General features: G+C 43.3%; 1 protein-coding gene across 1 annotated transcript in view; it reads left to right on the forward strand.

The window, feature by feature from the left end:
* dnah1 (dynein, axonemal, heavy chain 1) overlaps positions 1-16,735 on the forward strand; it is a 532,475-nt gene that overhangs the window by 180,092 nt on the left and 335,648 nt on the right. The window contains 3 exon segments of the mRNA XM_078543835.1: positions 3,199-3,363; positions 6,650-6,771; positions 12,040-12,145. Coding sequence (XP_078399961.1) covers positions 3,199-3,363; positions 6,650-6,771; positions 12,040-12,145 — 393 coding nt within the window.

The following is a 16,735-nucleotide window of genomic DNA, read 5'->3' on the forward strand; positions in this document are numbered from 1 at the left end:
TCTATGTCCCTCATAATTTTACACCTCTATCAGGTCCCCTTTCAACCTTCGCTGCTCCAAGGAAAACAACCCCAGCCTATCCAATCTTTCCTCATAGCTCAGACCCTTCAGCCCAGGAAGCATCTGGGCAAATCTCCTCTGCATCTTCTCCAGCGCAATCACATTCTTCCTATGATGTGGTGACCAGAACTGCATGCAGTACTCCAGTTGTGACCTAGCCAATGTTTTATACAGTTCCAGCATAACCTCCCTGCTCTTGTATTCTATGCCTCAGTTAATAAAGGCAAGTATCCCATATGCCTTCTTAACCACCTTATCTATCTGCCCTTCTACCTTCAGTGATCTGTGGATATGCACACGAAGGTCCTTCTGATCTTCAGTACTTTCCAGGGTCCTACCATTCATAGTCTAATCCCTTGCCTTGTTAGCTCTCCCCAAGTGCATTACCTTACTTTCCTGGGTTGAATTCTATTTGCCACTGCTCTGCCCACCTGACCAGTCCATTGATATCCTCCTACAATTTACGGCTATCCTCCTCACTATTTACCACCTTACCAATTTTTGCGTCATCCGTGAACTTCTTGATCACACCCCTTACATTTAAGTCCAAATCATTTGTGTACACCACAAAGGGCAAGGGCCCCAGCACCGAGCCCTGTGGAACCCCACTGGAAACAGACTTCCAATCACAGAAACATCCCTCTACCATCACCCTCTGCTTCCTGCCTCTCAACCAATTTTGCATCCAACGTGTCACTTTGCCTTGCATCCCATGGGCTCTGACTTTCTTGACCAGTCTATCGTGAGGGACCTTGTCAAAAACCTTGCTAAAATTTGCTCTTTCAAGGATTCAGTGTCTTCAGTGGACATTAGTTTGTGGCGGGATAGTTGGGACTAGAGGAGTTCGAACTCAGTAAATACCTGTTCCTATTTGATTTGGGATGAAGGCACACCAAAACTGAAACCATGCACAAGAACAAACACCTTGCTTTCTGAGAACACATGGTCAGAAAGATTTGTTATGTGTTTAGTGGCATCGAAAGTAAGCTAAAAAAAGCATTTGCTGGACTTGTGTTAGAGCAATGAGTTGCTGCGTGATATATATGACAAAGTTCATCCTCACGGCTAGCTGCGTCCACGTATGTATGGGCTCCCCAAAACACAAAACTCTTTACTCTTATCTATGACCGGTTCTACACAACATGAATTGGCCAAATGGTTGGGCAAATTGTTACAAACAGTTTGGATCAGTTTTTCCTCAAATATGAAGGATTTCATATTGATAGCAATGCTGCATCCATGTGCTCATTTGACATTGAAGCCGATTCATCAATGTTCCACTTTAGAAAACCATAGGCCAGGATTTTACATTGGTCGGGCGGGAGTGGGTGGGGAATTTCGTGGAGCCGACCGCCGCCCGTGATCAGCTCCGCACCGCGATTTCACACGGGCGGTCCAATTAAGGACCACCCAGCCTGGATCGCGAGGTGTAGTGCTGAGCACTACTTGTGCGGGCGGGGGTAGGAGGGAGAGTCGGGTCCACAGAGCTGCCTCAGGGAGATTGAATTGCTTTTTTAAAAAATTATTAAAGACATAAAAAATTTAATGAAACATGTCCCCTCATGTGACTGTGTCACATGACACGGGGGCATGTTTTTAATGTCGAAAGAAAGTTTTTATTTAATTTGTAGTAGCTATAGGAAACCTCATCACATTTGTGGATGAGGTTTCCTAAAAAATGTAAAGACTGCTTGGCCTTTTCGCCTGCCCATCAACCGTTAGATTGAATGGGGAGCGTAAATTTGAAGTTAATTAGTTTGTCAATGGCCTTAATAGGACTTTCAATTATCGGCGGGCGCGCAGCTGACACCGGCACCTGCCCGCTGAACGAAATATCATGAGACAGCACGATGACGTCGGGACGCACACCGAATGTAAAATTCTGCCCATAGATATTTGCGTTGCAGCACTATATCATGGCGATCCAGATCTGCCACCATTGCGTGAATCAATATTCATTGAACTTATGAACTCGACAACTTGCGCAATTGAATTCAGTTTTAATGACATCATGTATGCCCAAATAGATGCTGTTGCCATGGGATCTCCTCTAGGCCCAGCTCTCGCAAGCATCTTTGTTGGGTTCCATGAGAAGCGTGTTTTTGATGGAATAACACCTAACCTCCTACCCCTCACATTTCTGATATGTGGATGATACGTTTGCTATATTTAAATCCGTAGCTGCATGTAATAATTTCCTTACATGTCTTAATGGGCTCCATCCTGCACTCAAATTCACCTTTGAAATGGGGCAGTTAAATGAACTCCCTTTCCCTGATGTACTAGTTGAGAAATCTGCCAGGGGGTTTTTTACCATGGTCTACTGCAAGCCTACCTTCATTGGTCAGTACACACATTGGGATTCTTACAGTTCCACATGCTATAAGATTGGTCTTATTGGCAATGTGGTAAATAGGGCCCAAGCCCATGCTCACCATGCAAGCTTGATGCTGAAATAGGGTGTATCAAAGGCATCCTGTGGAATAATGGCTACCCTGATGAGATCATTTTGCGCTGTATATCATGCAAACTCATGAACGGGCCTAAAGCCATCACTTTTTCCCTATATATTCATATACAGGGCCCTGTTCTTTGCAGACAGAAAGAACATTGCACTTTTTTCTGCTAAACAAAATAAATGACAGCCATTCACTGACTCATTCCTTGGGGCAATGCCTTGACCAATCAGGGTCAAACTGCCTGGTTTAGATTTCAAATAATGCTAGGCAGTTAACTGTCAGTCATCATCAGTTGGCGTATTCTCCATGGCAATGCTCTACCAATCAGAGACCACTTGCCAATCAATCAGCTCTTTCTTCTCATATGTTATAAATTGTTGTTTTCCCCTTATATTGGTACTCTTGTGAAGTGTCCTGCTGAGTGCAAGACGAAAAGCTTCGACATGTCTCTTTTTTCAGCAATATTCAAGTTCTGTACTACCAAATGACTATAAATTACAATCAAAAGAAAAAAGAATGAAGGCAAATCTGGTCTTCCATATCTTATAAGAAAGTAATTAGATTCTTTCTGCGGAGACCTGGGTTAAAATTAAAAGCACGCACTTGAATGAATTGCGCAGTTCTATCTGTAGTTGCACTGGTAAAGATTACATTATATTTGTATTCCATGTTGTTTCAGGATGTCCTGGATGAGTGGCTGCTGTGTCAGAGGTCCTGGCTTTACCTAGAACCTATCTTCAGTTCTGAGGACATCAACAGACAACTGCCAGTGGAAAGTAAACGATACCACACCATGGAGCGGTTATGGATAACCATAATGAAAAATGCAAATGAAAACCGAAAGGTATAGTTGCTGTTGTGCTTTTGTTGTTTACAAAATTATCTTTCTTCAAGAATCTTGTTGTACTCAATCCTTTCTTGGCTTATCTACCATGCACTGAGTTGAGAAGACAGTCAAGTGTCCTGTGATTGATTAGGCACACCAACTGACTCTTCATTTCCATGGAACACAGTCATAGAGTCATATACGGCACAGAAGGAGGCCATTTGGTCCACGGAGCAATCCAGTCAATTCCACTACCCCACCCAATCCCCATAGCCTGGCAAATTTATTTTAACACCACTAGCATTGCATCTCCTGATACTCTACCCTTCAAACAGCTTCAAGATTATTCGCTCTCCATATCTGTCTCCAAACCTGGTTTCGATCCCTCATTTGTTACGAGGATATATGTATCCAAAGTCAGGCCTGTGTAACTTGAGTTTCCCTAAATCCATTTGCATTTTGTATTTTGATTGTGGCTCCAGACCCAAGCGCATCACTTCTATTTCCACTTTTTCTCCAGTTTTTATTCTTTTCACTTTATCCCTCCTAGACCCATCTATCCTTTTACAATGCCTCCTTTCATTTCTCCCCAAAGGTACTCTGCCCTCCCAAATCCCTACCCCACACCTTCAGCTCTCCGCAAACCTCCTATTCTCCTGCCGCCATCTCAGGCTTGACTCTGTCTTAGATAAGCCTATTGCTTCTCTTTGTGCTTCTTTCGGCACACTGCGAAGCACCTGTTATTGCCTCCTTATAAACAGCACCCCGAACTGCCCCATCCTACACTCATGTTGATTCTCCCATCCAGTATGCCCTCCATGGGCTAATCTTTTTTACCTCCCTCCCATCCCACTCACCCTTCCCAATGCTGATCACATTTACTCTGCCATTGGATCAGCTATCACCACGCCTCTCCACATTGCTCTCCAGAATGTTCATTCAATTCTGATGAAGGCCCTTGCCATCCATGAACTTATTGTGGATGATTACATCAGTATCATGGCCTTGATAGAAACCTGAATGAGGATTGATGACACCTTGCCCCTTAATGAAGCATCCCTGTCTGGCTATACTTTGCCCTATGCAAACTGTCTAGGTGGTGTTGTGGCTCATTACCAAATCACACCTTGATCTGTCCCGTACACATGTGGTACTTTCTCTTTCTTTGGATATCTCATGTTGTTTCACCCTTCTCACTTCTCATTTAACATCCTTGTTCTCTACTTCCCACTCGAGTACATGCCAGATTTCACACCAAAATATCTTCTCTGCTTTGCTCCTTCAGCTTCTGCACTAAGCAATGTCGCATCCTCAATATCAACTTCTAGCTCAACTCATCATGTCTCTCTCTTTTGACTTTACTGCCCTTCTATCCTCCATGTAAACTCTCCCACCCTTATTTACAGACACCAACCTAACCTTGCCATCTCATGTGGCCTCACTACTCCCATCTTGTCAATCACAAAAAAAAATGCCATCTTTGATCACTTTCTTGAATCTTTCTCCATCTTTCCTCTCTGAACCTTACTTTCTTTCCTGTCTGGCCCTGGGGAAAAAAAAAATTCTTCAAATTCATTTACAGTCGCACTTTCAAAATTCCAACTGTCTACCTTTGGCCCTCTATTCACCTTGTTAGTCTCCAGTTATTGATCTGCCCAAGTCCCTCATTAAAATCATTACTTTCTTTCACCCTGATCATTCACCCTGGCATGACCCTTATCTCTGCTGCCTTATGTCTGAGGGATACAAACTTGAATGTCTATGGTGGACAGTTGGCTCAGCCATTCATTGCCAGATCTGGCATAAAGCACTATTAAATCCTGCTCTCTTCTCCCAAGACCTTCGCCCTTATGACAAAATTCAGCCCCCAGTATCTAAATCCCACCATGGCCATGCCCCTCTTTATCACCATTACCTACTGTAGCATTACAACCCTCTGAGATTTCTGCACTCTAATTTGGGCCTCTTGAGGGTCCCTATTTGAAAGGCTTCACCAATGGTGGCCATGCCTTCAGCCACCTAGGGCTTTACCTCTGGAAGTTCCTTCGTAAACCTCTTCAACTCTACCTCCCTTTGCCCCTTTAAGACTTTCCTTTAAACCTACCTCTTTGACTGAGCTTTTGGTCACCCAACCTACTATATCCTTATGTGGCTTAGTGGCAAATTTTGTCTGATGATGTTTCTGTGAAGCGCCTTAGGATGTTTTGCTGCTTTAAAGGTGCTATATAAATTCAAGTTGTTGTTGTGGACTGAAGACTCAGGAATTAACTTCTTGGAAAAGACAGCAGACAGGATTCAGAGCCTATTCAATACTTGAATAAAAAAAGCTGAACATGGGTCAAATGTACTGAATAGCTTCAGTCAAACAAAATGAATTGTATAAAGCTATCTCTGGAAATGGCCTGGACCCAGACGTTGCATATAAGTTGCCAAGTGGTCTGCAATTATACAGTGCTGTTATGAAAAAACAACTACATCAGTTTAAAATTCATTAGTTGGATCTTGAGAAAGCAGGAGGACTTGATTTAAAACAACCCATTCTGGTATATACCAGAGCCAATGTGACTTCAACATGAGCAAATTCTATCTTACAAGACTGATTGTTACTGCCATTTGCCTGTATTACCATGGGCCGTGGAGGAGATATTCAGCCAGAGTTTCCGCTCTTGATCCCTATTGAGTGGTTTTTTGCTGGACATAAAATGAAGCTAGGAATGAAGACAAGACTGCCCCCCTCCCCATTCCTCACCAACTTGCCATTGATATCTTCTGATAAAGGCCCCACCTGAAAATTAACCCCTCTTTTCTCTTCTAGAAGCTGATTGAATTGCTGTGCATTTCCATCACTTTATGTTTTTATTTACATGATAATGGGGTAGAAATCTTTATTTCATTTCTAATGTTATATCTTATAAATGCTACCTCTACACATGTAAAATCAGTTAAAGTTAGGTGGTTATCTTCACAGTTGTAATCATGGAAAAAGAGATAAATGATAAGTGCAATTAGATAGGGGATCATATCTTAGATAATGGCTACTCTTTATGATTTAATAAATTCAAGGCCAGAAATTATTGTTAGTGATGTTATTGTACAAATGCTTAACACACTGTAACAAATTCTTGCCTAATCCTTACACCATTTGTACGATACCATCACTAACAGTAATCTTCAAGGCTTAGTTTTCTGCTTACTATTACAATATATTACTTGAGAAAAACCTTCTACAGTGTAAATAAATGAACTATTATTGACCTGAGAATTGTGATTGCTTCTTGGTTGACATTTTAGCCTCATTTCACAGGTTATCGAGTTATGTCCAGAACCAAGGTTGTTGGACAACTTACGTGAATGTAACAAACAGCTGGACCTTGTGCAGAAAGGTCTTAGTGAATATTTGGAGACAAAGAGAGCTTCTTTTCCAAGGTAAAGGGTTTACTTTCTTTTCAATGCCAAGGAATTGTGTGAAAGAGTATTTTATTTATCTGGAGTTGATGACGAGAGAGATTGCAGAATAGAACTCCTGTTTGGTGTTTGAGTAATGGGGACCAGGCTATGAAAACAAACTCACAGAACAGAATCTGTTTAATTGGAGAAAATGAAATTATGTGGGTGTAAAGAAGGTAGAAGGCCTCCTTAAAAAAAGTTTAGCACCATTTGACTATGCCAAGAAACTTCTTCCTTTCCTTAAGTTATTTGTCCGAAGGTAGGTAGCACCATGGGTAGAACAAGGAGACAGGTCCCAAATCCACCCTAGCCGGAACGAGGAATCAAACCCCATGCTGTTTGCACCAATCTGATCCACATCAGCTGTCGAGCAATTGAGCCAACCGCACCATCCCCCTCAACCCCCACGCAAGGAGTCCGAGTTGCTGTGGCAACATTCACTTTTATATGCATGTTGTAGCCTGGAGCTATGGATAGTGATGGTAGGGCCTCCAATTTCTTTCCATCCCATGGCTAATCAGGAATCTCTATTGCTCTTACCACCTGCCATTGGTGTATGTTGGAAGGATTCACAAGCTGATACTCAACCTGTTTTGCTGCGTTATGAACACATCTTCCTTGGCCATCAAGTCCAGGAGTGGAACTTGAACCTGGAGCTCCTGTCACAGAGATCAGGATGCTACCACTGTGCCACAGGAACGCTACTGCCAAGAAACTCCAGGGACCAAAATGAAATGTAACCTTGGAGTTCACCTGTAAGACAAACACTTGGGAACAGTCATAACACTCTCAACAAAGATGTATAGTTGGATTATAAACAGAGCTTTAATTTGGCATGCCAGCTTTAGAGGTGTTCATTAGGCACTGATCAAAAGTTTCAATCTCAATCAATATATCAGCTGTGGTTCAGTGGCAGCATTCTGACATCTTAGTCAATAGATTGTTGGCTTCAGCGACGAGCATAAATCTAGGTTGACACTCCAATGGTGCACAGTTGAAGATGGTGTTACTCAGACAAGATGTTAAACCGAGGCCCTGTCTGTCTTAGGTGGACACAAAAGATTCAATGGCACTATTTTGAAGAAGAGCAGGGAAGTTTTCCATGGTGTCCTGACCAGTATTTATCCCTCAACTAAGAACACTAAAACAGACTATCTGGTCATTTATCACATTGCTGTTTGTGGGACCTTGCTGTGTGCAAATTGTCTGTCAAGTACAACAGTTAGTATACCTCAATAGTACATCTTTGACTGTAAAGTGCTTTAGGATATCCAGATGTTGTGAAAGATGCTACATAAATGTAAATATTTTATGTGGAGGATGAGGAACAGAAGTAGATTTGGTACCTTTGGTATGGCCTTTATTGTTAGAATGGAAGCATGCTACAAGATTCCTTATTATTGACCTCATTTGCCGTAAAAACATAACATTTTTTAGGAACACGAAAAAGCACCAAGCCCAACAAGCCTATCCCTTTCTATATAGAGCAGTTCACTTATCCATTTTCTTAGGCAATAATTTGTCTTGTGAATACATTTATATCATCCACTTCAATAATTCCACAATTATTACCCAGTGGGTGAAAACATTTTGCCTGACTTCCCTTCTTGCAACCACCTTTTTAGTTTTTAACTATGTCCCCTAGTTTTTGAACTGTTCAAGAGGTGATCAATTTTAGGCATATAGAAACTATTGGTTCCTGTATGCCTGGCCAATAATGGCTTTCCCACAGCCATTTAATGCTCTAGGGAGCCTTAATTAGCTGAAGATGGGACCTACGCCCCTCACTCGGGAGGAAGTCCCACCTTAGAGAGCTGCCAGCCAATCCAATTGGTCGACAGCTCTTGGTAGGGTTGAGGTGGGTACGTAGGTGTCTACAAAGGCTGATCTACGCCCAGAAGGTTCAACTGCAAACAAGATAGAATACTGCAGATGATCGAGTTTTGGATGAGTTGCCGGTTTGGGATTCCTTTCCTTGCGTTTTATCTCTGTCTTTGATGTGTGTTGCTTTAGAAGGAGACCGCACCATTTTTTATTTGATTGCGCTAGGTGCAGCAGTCCTGGGCAAGCCTCCCTCAGGACTCAAAAGTCGATATGAAAACTCCTAAGTGAAGCCTTCAGTGTTTCCTTGTAGTGCTTCCTCTGACTGCCATGAGAGCACACCCCACTGAAGCTCTCCTTTGAAGATTCACTTTGGCAAGCGAGTGTCAGACATTCTGGCTACATGACCAGCCCAGCTCAGTTGTGACTGTTTCAATATGGTGTGGACATTTGGCATGTCAGTTCAGGTGAGCTCAAGTGTATTTTTTCCCACCATCTGATCTTACAAAGCTTTGAAATGCAGCTCAAGCGAAAGTGGATGAACTTCTTAGCATGGCGCTGGTACACAGTTCAAGTCTTGCATGTGTAAAATAGAGTGGGGAGGACTATTGCTCTATAGACTTTCAGTTTGGTAGGCGTACACTTCTTCATTCCCATACTGATGTTTAAAGTCTGCCGAAGACTATGCTTGCTTTGGCAATTATTATATGTATCTCGTTATCATTGTAGACAGCTTAAGAGAGTGTGCTGCTGAGAAAAGTGAACTCATCCACTGCTAACAGGTTCTGGTACTGGACTGTTCTGGAGCAGGCAGGTACATTACTTCAGTTTTCCTTGTCATGATCGTAAAGCCAAATCACATGCATTGGAGTACAAGTCTATGCTACATTGCATGTCCAACTCTGAACTGATAGCTAGTGCATAGTCATCAGCAAACAGGAAATCATGAGGTATGCCCTTGAAGACCTTGGTCTTTGCCTGGAATCGTCTCAGATTAAGCAGCATCCCGTCCATACAATATCTGATTTCGATGCCAGGAGCATTATCTTGATGGGAAATGGTCAAAAGACTCACTATCATCCAGGACTTGTGCGGGCATGCCATCATGGAACTGTTGAACTTTGTGATGAATTTCTCTGGGCAAACAAATTTCTCCATTAACTTCCAGAGGGCCTCATGGCTGACTGTGTCAAAGGCCTTGGTCAGGTCAGCAAACATGGTGTAAGGTCCATGCTCTGTTCTTGGCATTTCTCCTGGAGCTGTCCAACTGCAAACACCATGGTGGTTCCTCGATCTTTTCTGAAGCTGCACTGACACTTTAGCAGCAGATCCTAGTCAGGATATTGCACTAAGTGGTTCAGAAGGATTCTGGTAAAGATGTTGCCAGCAATGGAGAGGAGTGAGATTCCTTTATGATTGTTGCAAGACTGGAAAGCTTCTTTTCCCTTGTACAGGTGGATGATGGAGGCATTTTTGTATTTTTGGAGGATGGTTCCTTGCTCCCAAGTAGAGTGAAAGAGTTCAGTGAGCTTCTTTACCAGGCATTGACCTCCAGCTTTGTAGACCTCAGCTGGGATAGCATCAGCTACTGGAGCTTTGCCGCTAGACAGGAGTTTGATTGCCTGCATCATTTCTAACAGTATGGGAGGGTCATCAAGATAGCAGATGGAAACCTGTGGCAGCCTGTTGATTGCTCCTTCGTTGATAGATGAAGGGCAGTCGAGGATGTGATTGAAGTGCTCTGCCACCTTTCTAGAATTTGGACTATTTCTGTGAGCAGTGTTGAACCATCAGCACTAGGAATTGGTGATCAATCAGGAGACTGGGGCTCGTAGACATATTTCAGAGCATCGTAGAATCTCTTCCATTATTTGTTGTCTGCATATGACTGAAGTTCATCTGCTTTCTGGTTCAGCCAAGTGTCTTGCATCTCTCTGAGCTTGCATTTGACAGTCCTACAGATGTTTCGGTAGGCATCGTGTTTGAATAGTGATGACTTATCATTGAGGCAAACCCATGTAGAGACTTTGTTTTTCCTCATGTAGTTTCTGGATTACCTCATTGTTTTCATTGAACCAATCTTGATGCTTACATGAAGTAGGGCCAATGGCCTCTGGAGCAATGGAGTACACTATATCCCTGAAGGTCACCCAGTCATCTTCAACGCAGTGTGTCCATTTTCACTGTCCACAGGCGACTCTCGAGTTTCTTTGAGAGAGATTTCTTCATGACTACCCGTTTGACCCTTGAGACATTGACACGCTTCTGGAACTTCATACCCTGGGGGTATGTAGAGGGATAGATCTTGATGTCCAGTGTTCAGATAGTGGTCGATCCAGCAGTCAACGCCGAACATAGCTTTTGTTACATGTGCATGTTGCCTATCCCTCTGCCTGGTGATGATATTGTTGGTTAGATGCCAATGCATAGAATAGAGGTGCATCCAAAACATCTTGTTGGGATTAGGGAGGGGGAAAACTATGTTGGTGATTAAGAGCTCATGCTCAACACACATCTTCAGCAAGAGGAGACCATTGCTGTTACAGCTGCCAACTCTACTTTTCTGATGACCCCTTCCCATGCCTGGTGATCTGCACCAACTCTTGCATTAAGTCATCAAGAATGATTAGTTTAATATATATTGTATGTATGTAGTTAAATATATATTTTATGTTAATCTTGTCTTTTCTAATTCTAAATTCATGGTCCTTGACTTCAGAGTTTATGGTATGTCAAACAATTTATTGGGTTCAGTTTATTTATAGCCCATGGAATCTAGAAGATTTCAGTAAGATACCTCTTGTAACATTTTTACTACAGCATAAACATAAACAGCTTTCTTATTCTCTTCTTGAAGCTCAGGTGCCTAAAACTCACTATTGTTTTAATTGTTCTCTGTGCACTCTCCAAAGTTAAAATGTCCTCCCTATTGTATGATAACTAGACTGTACAAAGTACTTCAGGTGAAGATAAAGCAGTGTCCGATATACAATCGATATTATCTCAGTATCTCCCAGCCATGCATCCTGTTTGATTTCCTTACTCCTATCTGTTATTATGCTGATGGTTTCAACAAGCTACTGACTAGTACCACCAGATTTCTTTCCTGTCTTGCCCCCTGCAGCTCAATACCATTTATCTTATATTCACACCTCTTTTCACACTTCTCCAGTCTCATAATGTTGCATTTTCCATATTAAATAGAATCTATTGCTTATAAGCCCATTTCTCCTAATTGATCCAGATCCCTTGACTATAGAATTGGGAGGTTAGGGAATAAATATGCAACAGTTCCACCTTGGAGACTCAGGTAAGTAGAATGTTTAGATATAAAATGCAATAGTCCAACTGTAAAAATGCACAAAGAGCAGAAATTGTAATTATGTTTGTTCTGTGTTGACCTTTAATCTGTTCTTTGTTTTACAGATTCTACTTCCTATCAGATGATGAACTACTTGAAATCTTGTCTCAGACTAAAGATCCTACTGCTGTACAGCCTCACTTGCGCAAGTGTTTTGAAAATATTGCCCATGTAAGTCAAAAAGGGAGAAAAAAGGAAGCTAAGACACAGTGGTGTAAGCACTGAATTTCTATCTCTGGGAACCAGCTATAAGGATCCTATGTGAAATGAATTTGGAGAGTCATAATCCAGTTTCTAGTGGACAAGAGAGCACAAAACTAAAACAATGGTCATTCAGCCTTGTCTGTCTTTCATCTGTCTTCGTTCCAAGGGTTTGCCACACTATGAACAATTTTTCTTCGCTGATTTCTATTCTCCACTGCCCCTCACTGCCTGTCTCATAAAGAGGCCAGTTCACATTCTGGTATTATCTATCCAGTCCATCTTGGGTCTTCCTTGTGCACGTTTTCCAGGTGTTTTACCTTGCATTACTTCTTTTTCCAAACACTCCCCTTCTATTTTCATCACATGTCCAAAATGTGTGAGTTTGCTTAATATCACTGCCTCAAACAAATTCCTCTTAACACCACCTTTCTCGAGCACTCACTCGTTTGTCTGCTTGGCTGTCCATGACACAGGTAATATCCGTCTGAGTCCTTTCATTTTAAATGCTCTTATTTGAGGCGCGTCAATCTTCTTGATGGTCCAGCTTTCACAGCCATATATTTTCACCAGCCACACAAGTGCTTTCAGAAGACAAATTTTCATTGTAATCAAGATGCTGTGGCTACACAGCTTTAGTTGGCACTAATCCCTCTCAGGCACTAAAGGATGCCAGTGTGGGATTTTTTATAAATGCCACTCTGCTGCAGTAAGAGTCACTCTTCTGAGCCTAAGACTGAGGCAGTGTGGAGGAATTTTTACTCAGTGTCTAAATGTTCTATTGATGACTTGGAAATGCCGGATGGTGATGCTTGGTACCTGAGGTCGGAAGTGTTCCATTCCCTAGCACTCACATCTGATCACCTTGATAAGTAAGACAACATAATAAACATCTTTCAGTTGTAAGCATCAATGCCAAGGCATTGCATGAAGAAAGCCCGTGTTAATCCCTAGTCAAGGGGGAATAAAATGGAGATCTACAGACAGTGCCATTACTTTTAACTCATTTCCGAAATTAAATTTTGTAAGTGATGTGGCAGAATGTAAAAAACAGCAAAGAATGACTAAAAGATTAATAAAGAAAGAAAAATTAGGGTATGAGAGAAAGTTAGGTAGAAATATAATGACAGTAAGTGTTTCTATAGCTATTTAAAAAAGAAAAGAATTAACAAAGTGAGCGTTGGTCCTATTGAAGGGAGCCTGGGGAATTAATAATGGAAATTAAGGAAATGGCAGGTGAATTGAACAGGTATTTTGCATTGGTCTTCATGATAGAGAATACAAATAATACCCCAGAAACAGCTGTAAATCAGGAAATAGAAGGGAGAGAAGAACTCAAGAAAATTACAATCACTAGGGAAATGGCACTGAGCAAATTGTCGAAGCAGCGGGCTGACATGTCCCGGCTCTGGAACGACTTCATTCTAGGGTCTTAAAAGAAGTGGCGAGTGAGATTGTTGATGGGTTGGTTTTAATTTTCCAAAATTTCCTAGATGTGGAGAAGATCAGATTGGAATGTAACTCCTTTATTCTAAAAGGGAGGGAGACGGAAAGCAGGAAACCTCAGGTCAGTTAGCTTAACATCTGTCATAGGGAAAATGTTATAAACTATTATCAAAGACATCATAGCAGGGCACCTAGAAAAATGTAATCAGGCAGGGTCAACATGGAAAAAAGGGAAATCATGTTTAACCAATTTATTGGAGTTCTTTTTACAATTTATATAAATGACTTGAATGAAGGGACCGAAGATATGGTTGCTAAATTTGTTGACGGTACAAATATAAGTAAGAAAGTAAGTTGTGAAGAGGACATAGCGGGGAGGCAGTGGCACAGTGGTATTGTCACTGAATTGGTAATCCAGATACCCAGGGTAATGCTCTGGGGATCCGGGTTTGAATCCAATAAATTTGAATTCAATAAAATGGAATTAAAAGTCTAATGATGACCATGAAACCATTAGCTTGAAACATTAACTGTGTTCCTCTCTGCAGATGCTGCCAGACTTGCTGAGTTTTTCCAGGTATTTTTGTTTTTGTTTTGGATTTCCAGCATCCGCAGTCTTTTGCTTTTATCTTAGTGTTTAATTGACTGCCACTTCTCTTCAAGGAATGCCTACCTTGAAGAAGTATTGCTCTTCTCTCCAACAGGATTTCCGTATCTCTCTTTTGCCTTGTTCACCTTCATTGCTTTCCATTTCTCTCCTGGTGTTTGACAAGGTGTTTACTAAAACCCACTTTCACAACCTCAGTGACTGTCTCCATCTCCGACTTACCCCACGTGGATTTCAACTGAAGTTCCATCCCTTGTGTTTCGAACCCACCCAGGATTACAGGTATCTCCGGGGCATACAACGCTGCTCGGACTGCTGTTCTCGTCACATTCTGAGATCCACACTCAGTGCCATGCGCCGCCATATGAACACACTCGACCTCTCCCTCCAGCAGCACCGCCGCACCCTTTTTCAAAGCTGCGCGTGCCCCCAGTTTCATTTTATTCTTCGTCTCATCCGACGCCTCAACAAGAAACTTTGTCTCTTTCTTTCAGGTGCAAAGGAACGCAAGCTCCAACAACTTAACGACACCAACACCCATCCAGGACCCTCCACCTCTGCCTGTCCCTCTGTCCCCATCCCGTCTTCCAGTCCCAGCCCCGGCCGTGTATTCACGTTACCCCCTGACCTTCCCCTCTCCGATGCTGAACGTTCAATGCTCAGCAAAGGACTTAGTTTCATACCTTTACGCCCTCATCTCAATGAATTTCGGGCTCGGCACGATGCTGAACTCTTCTTCCGCCGCCTTTGTCTCCATGCTCACTTCTTTGGGCAGGAGTCCTCTCCCCGTTCAATGGATCCTTTTACCCGCCTCCAATATTCTCCCTCCACCTGGACCCCTCCCTCTGGATTCTTACCTTCTCTTGATCTTTTCATTGAGAACTGTCGGCGTGACTTTAGTCATCTCAATTTCTCTGCTCCTCTCACCCACTCTAACCTGTCTCTCTCTGAACTTGCTGCACTCCGTTCTCTTAGATCCAACCCTGACATTGTCATCAAACTTGCTGACAAGGGTGGTGCTGTTGTAGTCTGGCGCACTGACCTCTACCTCGCAGAGGCTGAGTGTCAACTCGCAGACACTTCCTCCTACCTCCCCTGGACCATGGCCCCCACCACTGAACATCAAGCCATTGTTTCCAGGACTGTTACCAACCTGATAGTCTCCCAACCTCGGACGGCCCGCTTCTACCTCCTACCCAAAATCCACAAACAGGACTGTCTCGGCAGACCGATCGTGTCAGTCTGTTCCTGCCCCACGGAACTCATTTCTTGCTATCTTGACTCCATTCTCTCTCCCCTTGTCCAGTCCCTTCCCACCTACATCCGTGATTCCTCTGACACCCTACATCATATCAATAATTTCCAGTTCCCTGACCCCAACCGCCTCCTCTTCACCATGGACGTCCAATCCCTTTACACCCCCATCCCCCACCAGGATGGTCTGATGGCTCTCCGCTTCTTCCTCGAACAGAGGCCTGAACAATCCCCATCCACCACTACTCTCCTCCGTCTGGCTGAACATGTTCTCACACTGAACAATTTCTCCTTAAACTCCTTTCACTTCCTCCAAATAAAAGGTGAGGCTATGGGTACCCGCATGGGCCCCAGTTATGCCTGTCACTTTATGGGGTATGTGGAACATTTCTTGTTCCAGTCCTACTCCGGCCCCCTCCCACGACTCTTTCTCTGGTACATCGATGATTGCTTCGGTGCTGCTTCATGCTCTCGTCTGGACCTGGAAAAATTTATTAATTTTGTTTCCAATTTCCATCTCTGACACTTCCCTTCCCTTCCTTGACCTCTCTGTCTCAATTTCTGGTGATAGACTGTCCACCAATATCCATTACAAGCCTACCGACTCCCACAGCTACCTCGACTACAGCTCCTCACACCCCGTTCTCTCAGTTCCTTCGCCTCCGTCGCATCTGTTCTGATGATGCCACTTTCAAAAACAGTTCCTCTGACATGTCTTCCTTTTTCCTTAACCAAGGTTTTCCACCCACGGTGGTTGACAGGGCACTCCACCGTGTCCGGCCCATCTCCCGCGCATCTGCACTCACACCTTCCACTCCCTCCCAGAAACATGATAGGGTCCCCCTTGTCCTCACTTATCACCCCACCAGCCTCCGCATTCAAAGGATCATCCTCCGCCGTTTCCGCCAACTCCAACATGATGCCACCACCAAACACATCTTCCCTTCACCCCCCTCCGGCGGCATTCTGCAGGGATCGTTCCCTCCAGGACACCCTGGTCCACTCCTCCATCACCCCCTACACCTCAACCCCCTCCCACGGCACCTTCCCATGCAACTGCAGAAGGTGCAACACCTGCCCCTTTACTTTCCCTCTCCTCACCATCCAAGGGCCCAAACACTCTTTTCAAGTGAAGCAGCATTTCACTTGCACTTCCCTCAATTTAGTCTACTGCATTCGTTGCTCCCAATGCGGTTTCCTCTACATTGGAGAGACCAAACGCAGACTGGGTGACGACTTTGCAGAACACCTTC

Source organism: Cetorhinus maximus, chromosome 6, assembly GCF_964194155.1.
Source record: "Cetorhinus maximus chromosome 6, sCetMax3.hap1.1, whole genome shotgun sequence".
NCBI lineage: Eukaryota > Metazoa > Chordata > Chondrichthyes > Lamniformes > Cetorhinidae > Cetorhinus > Cetorhinus maximus.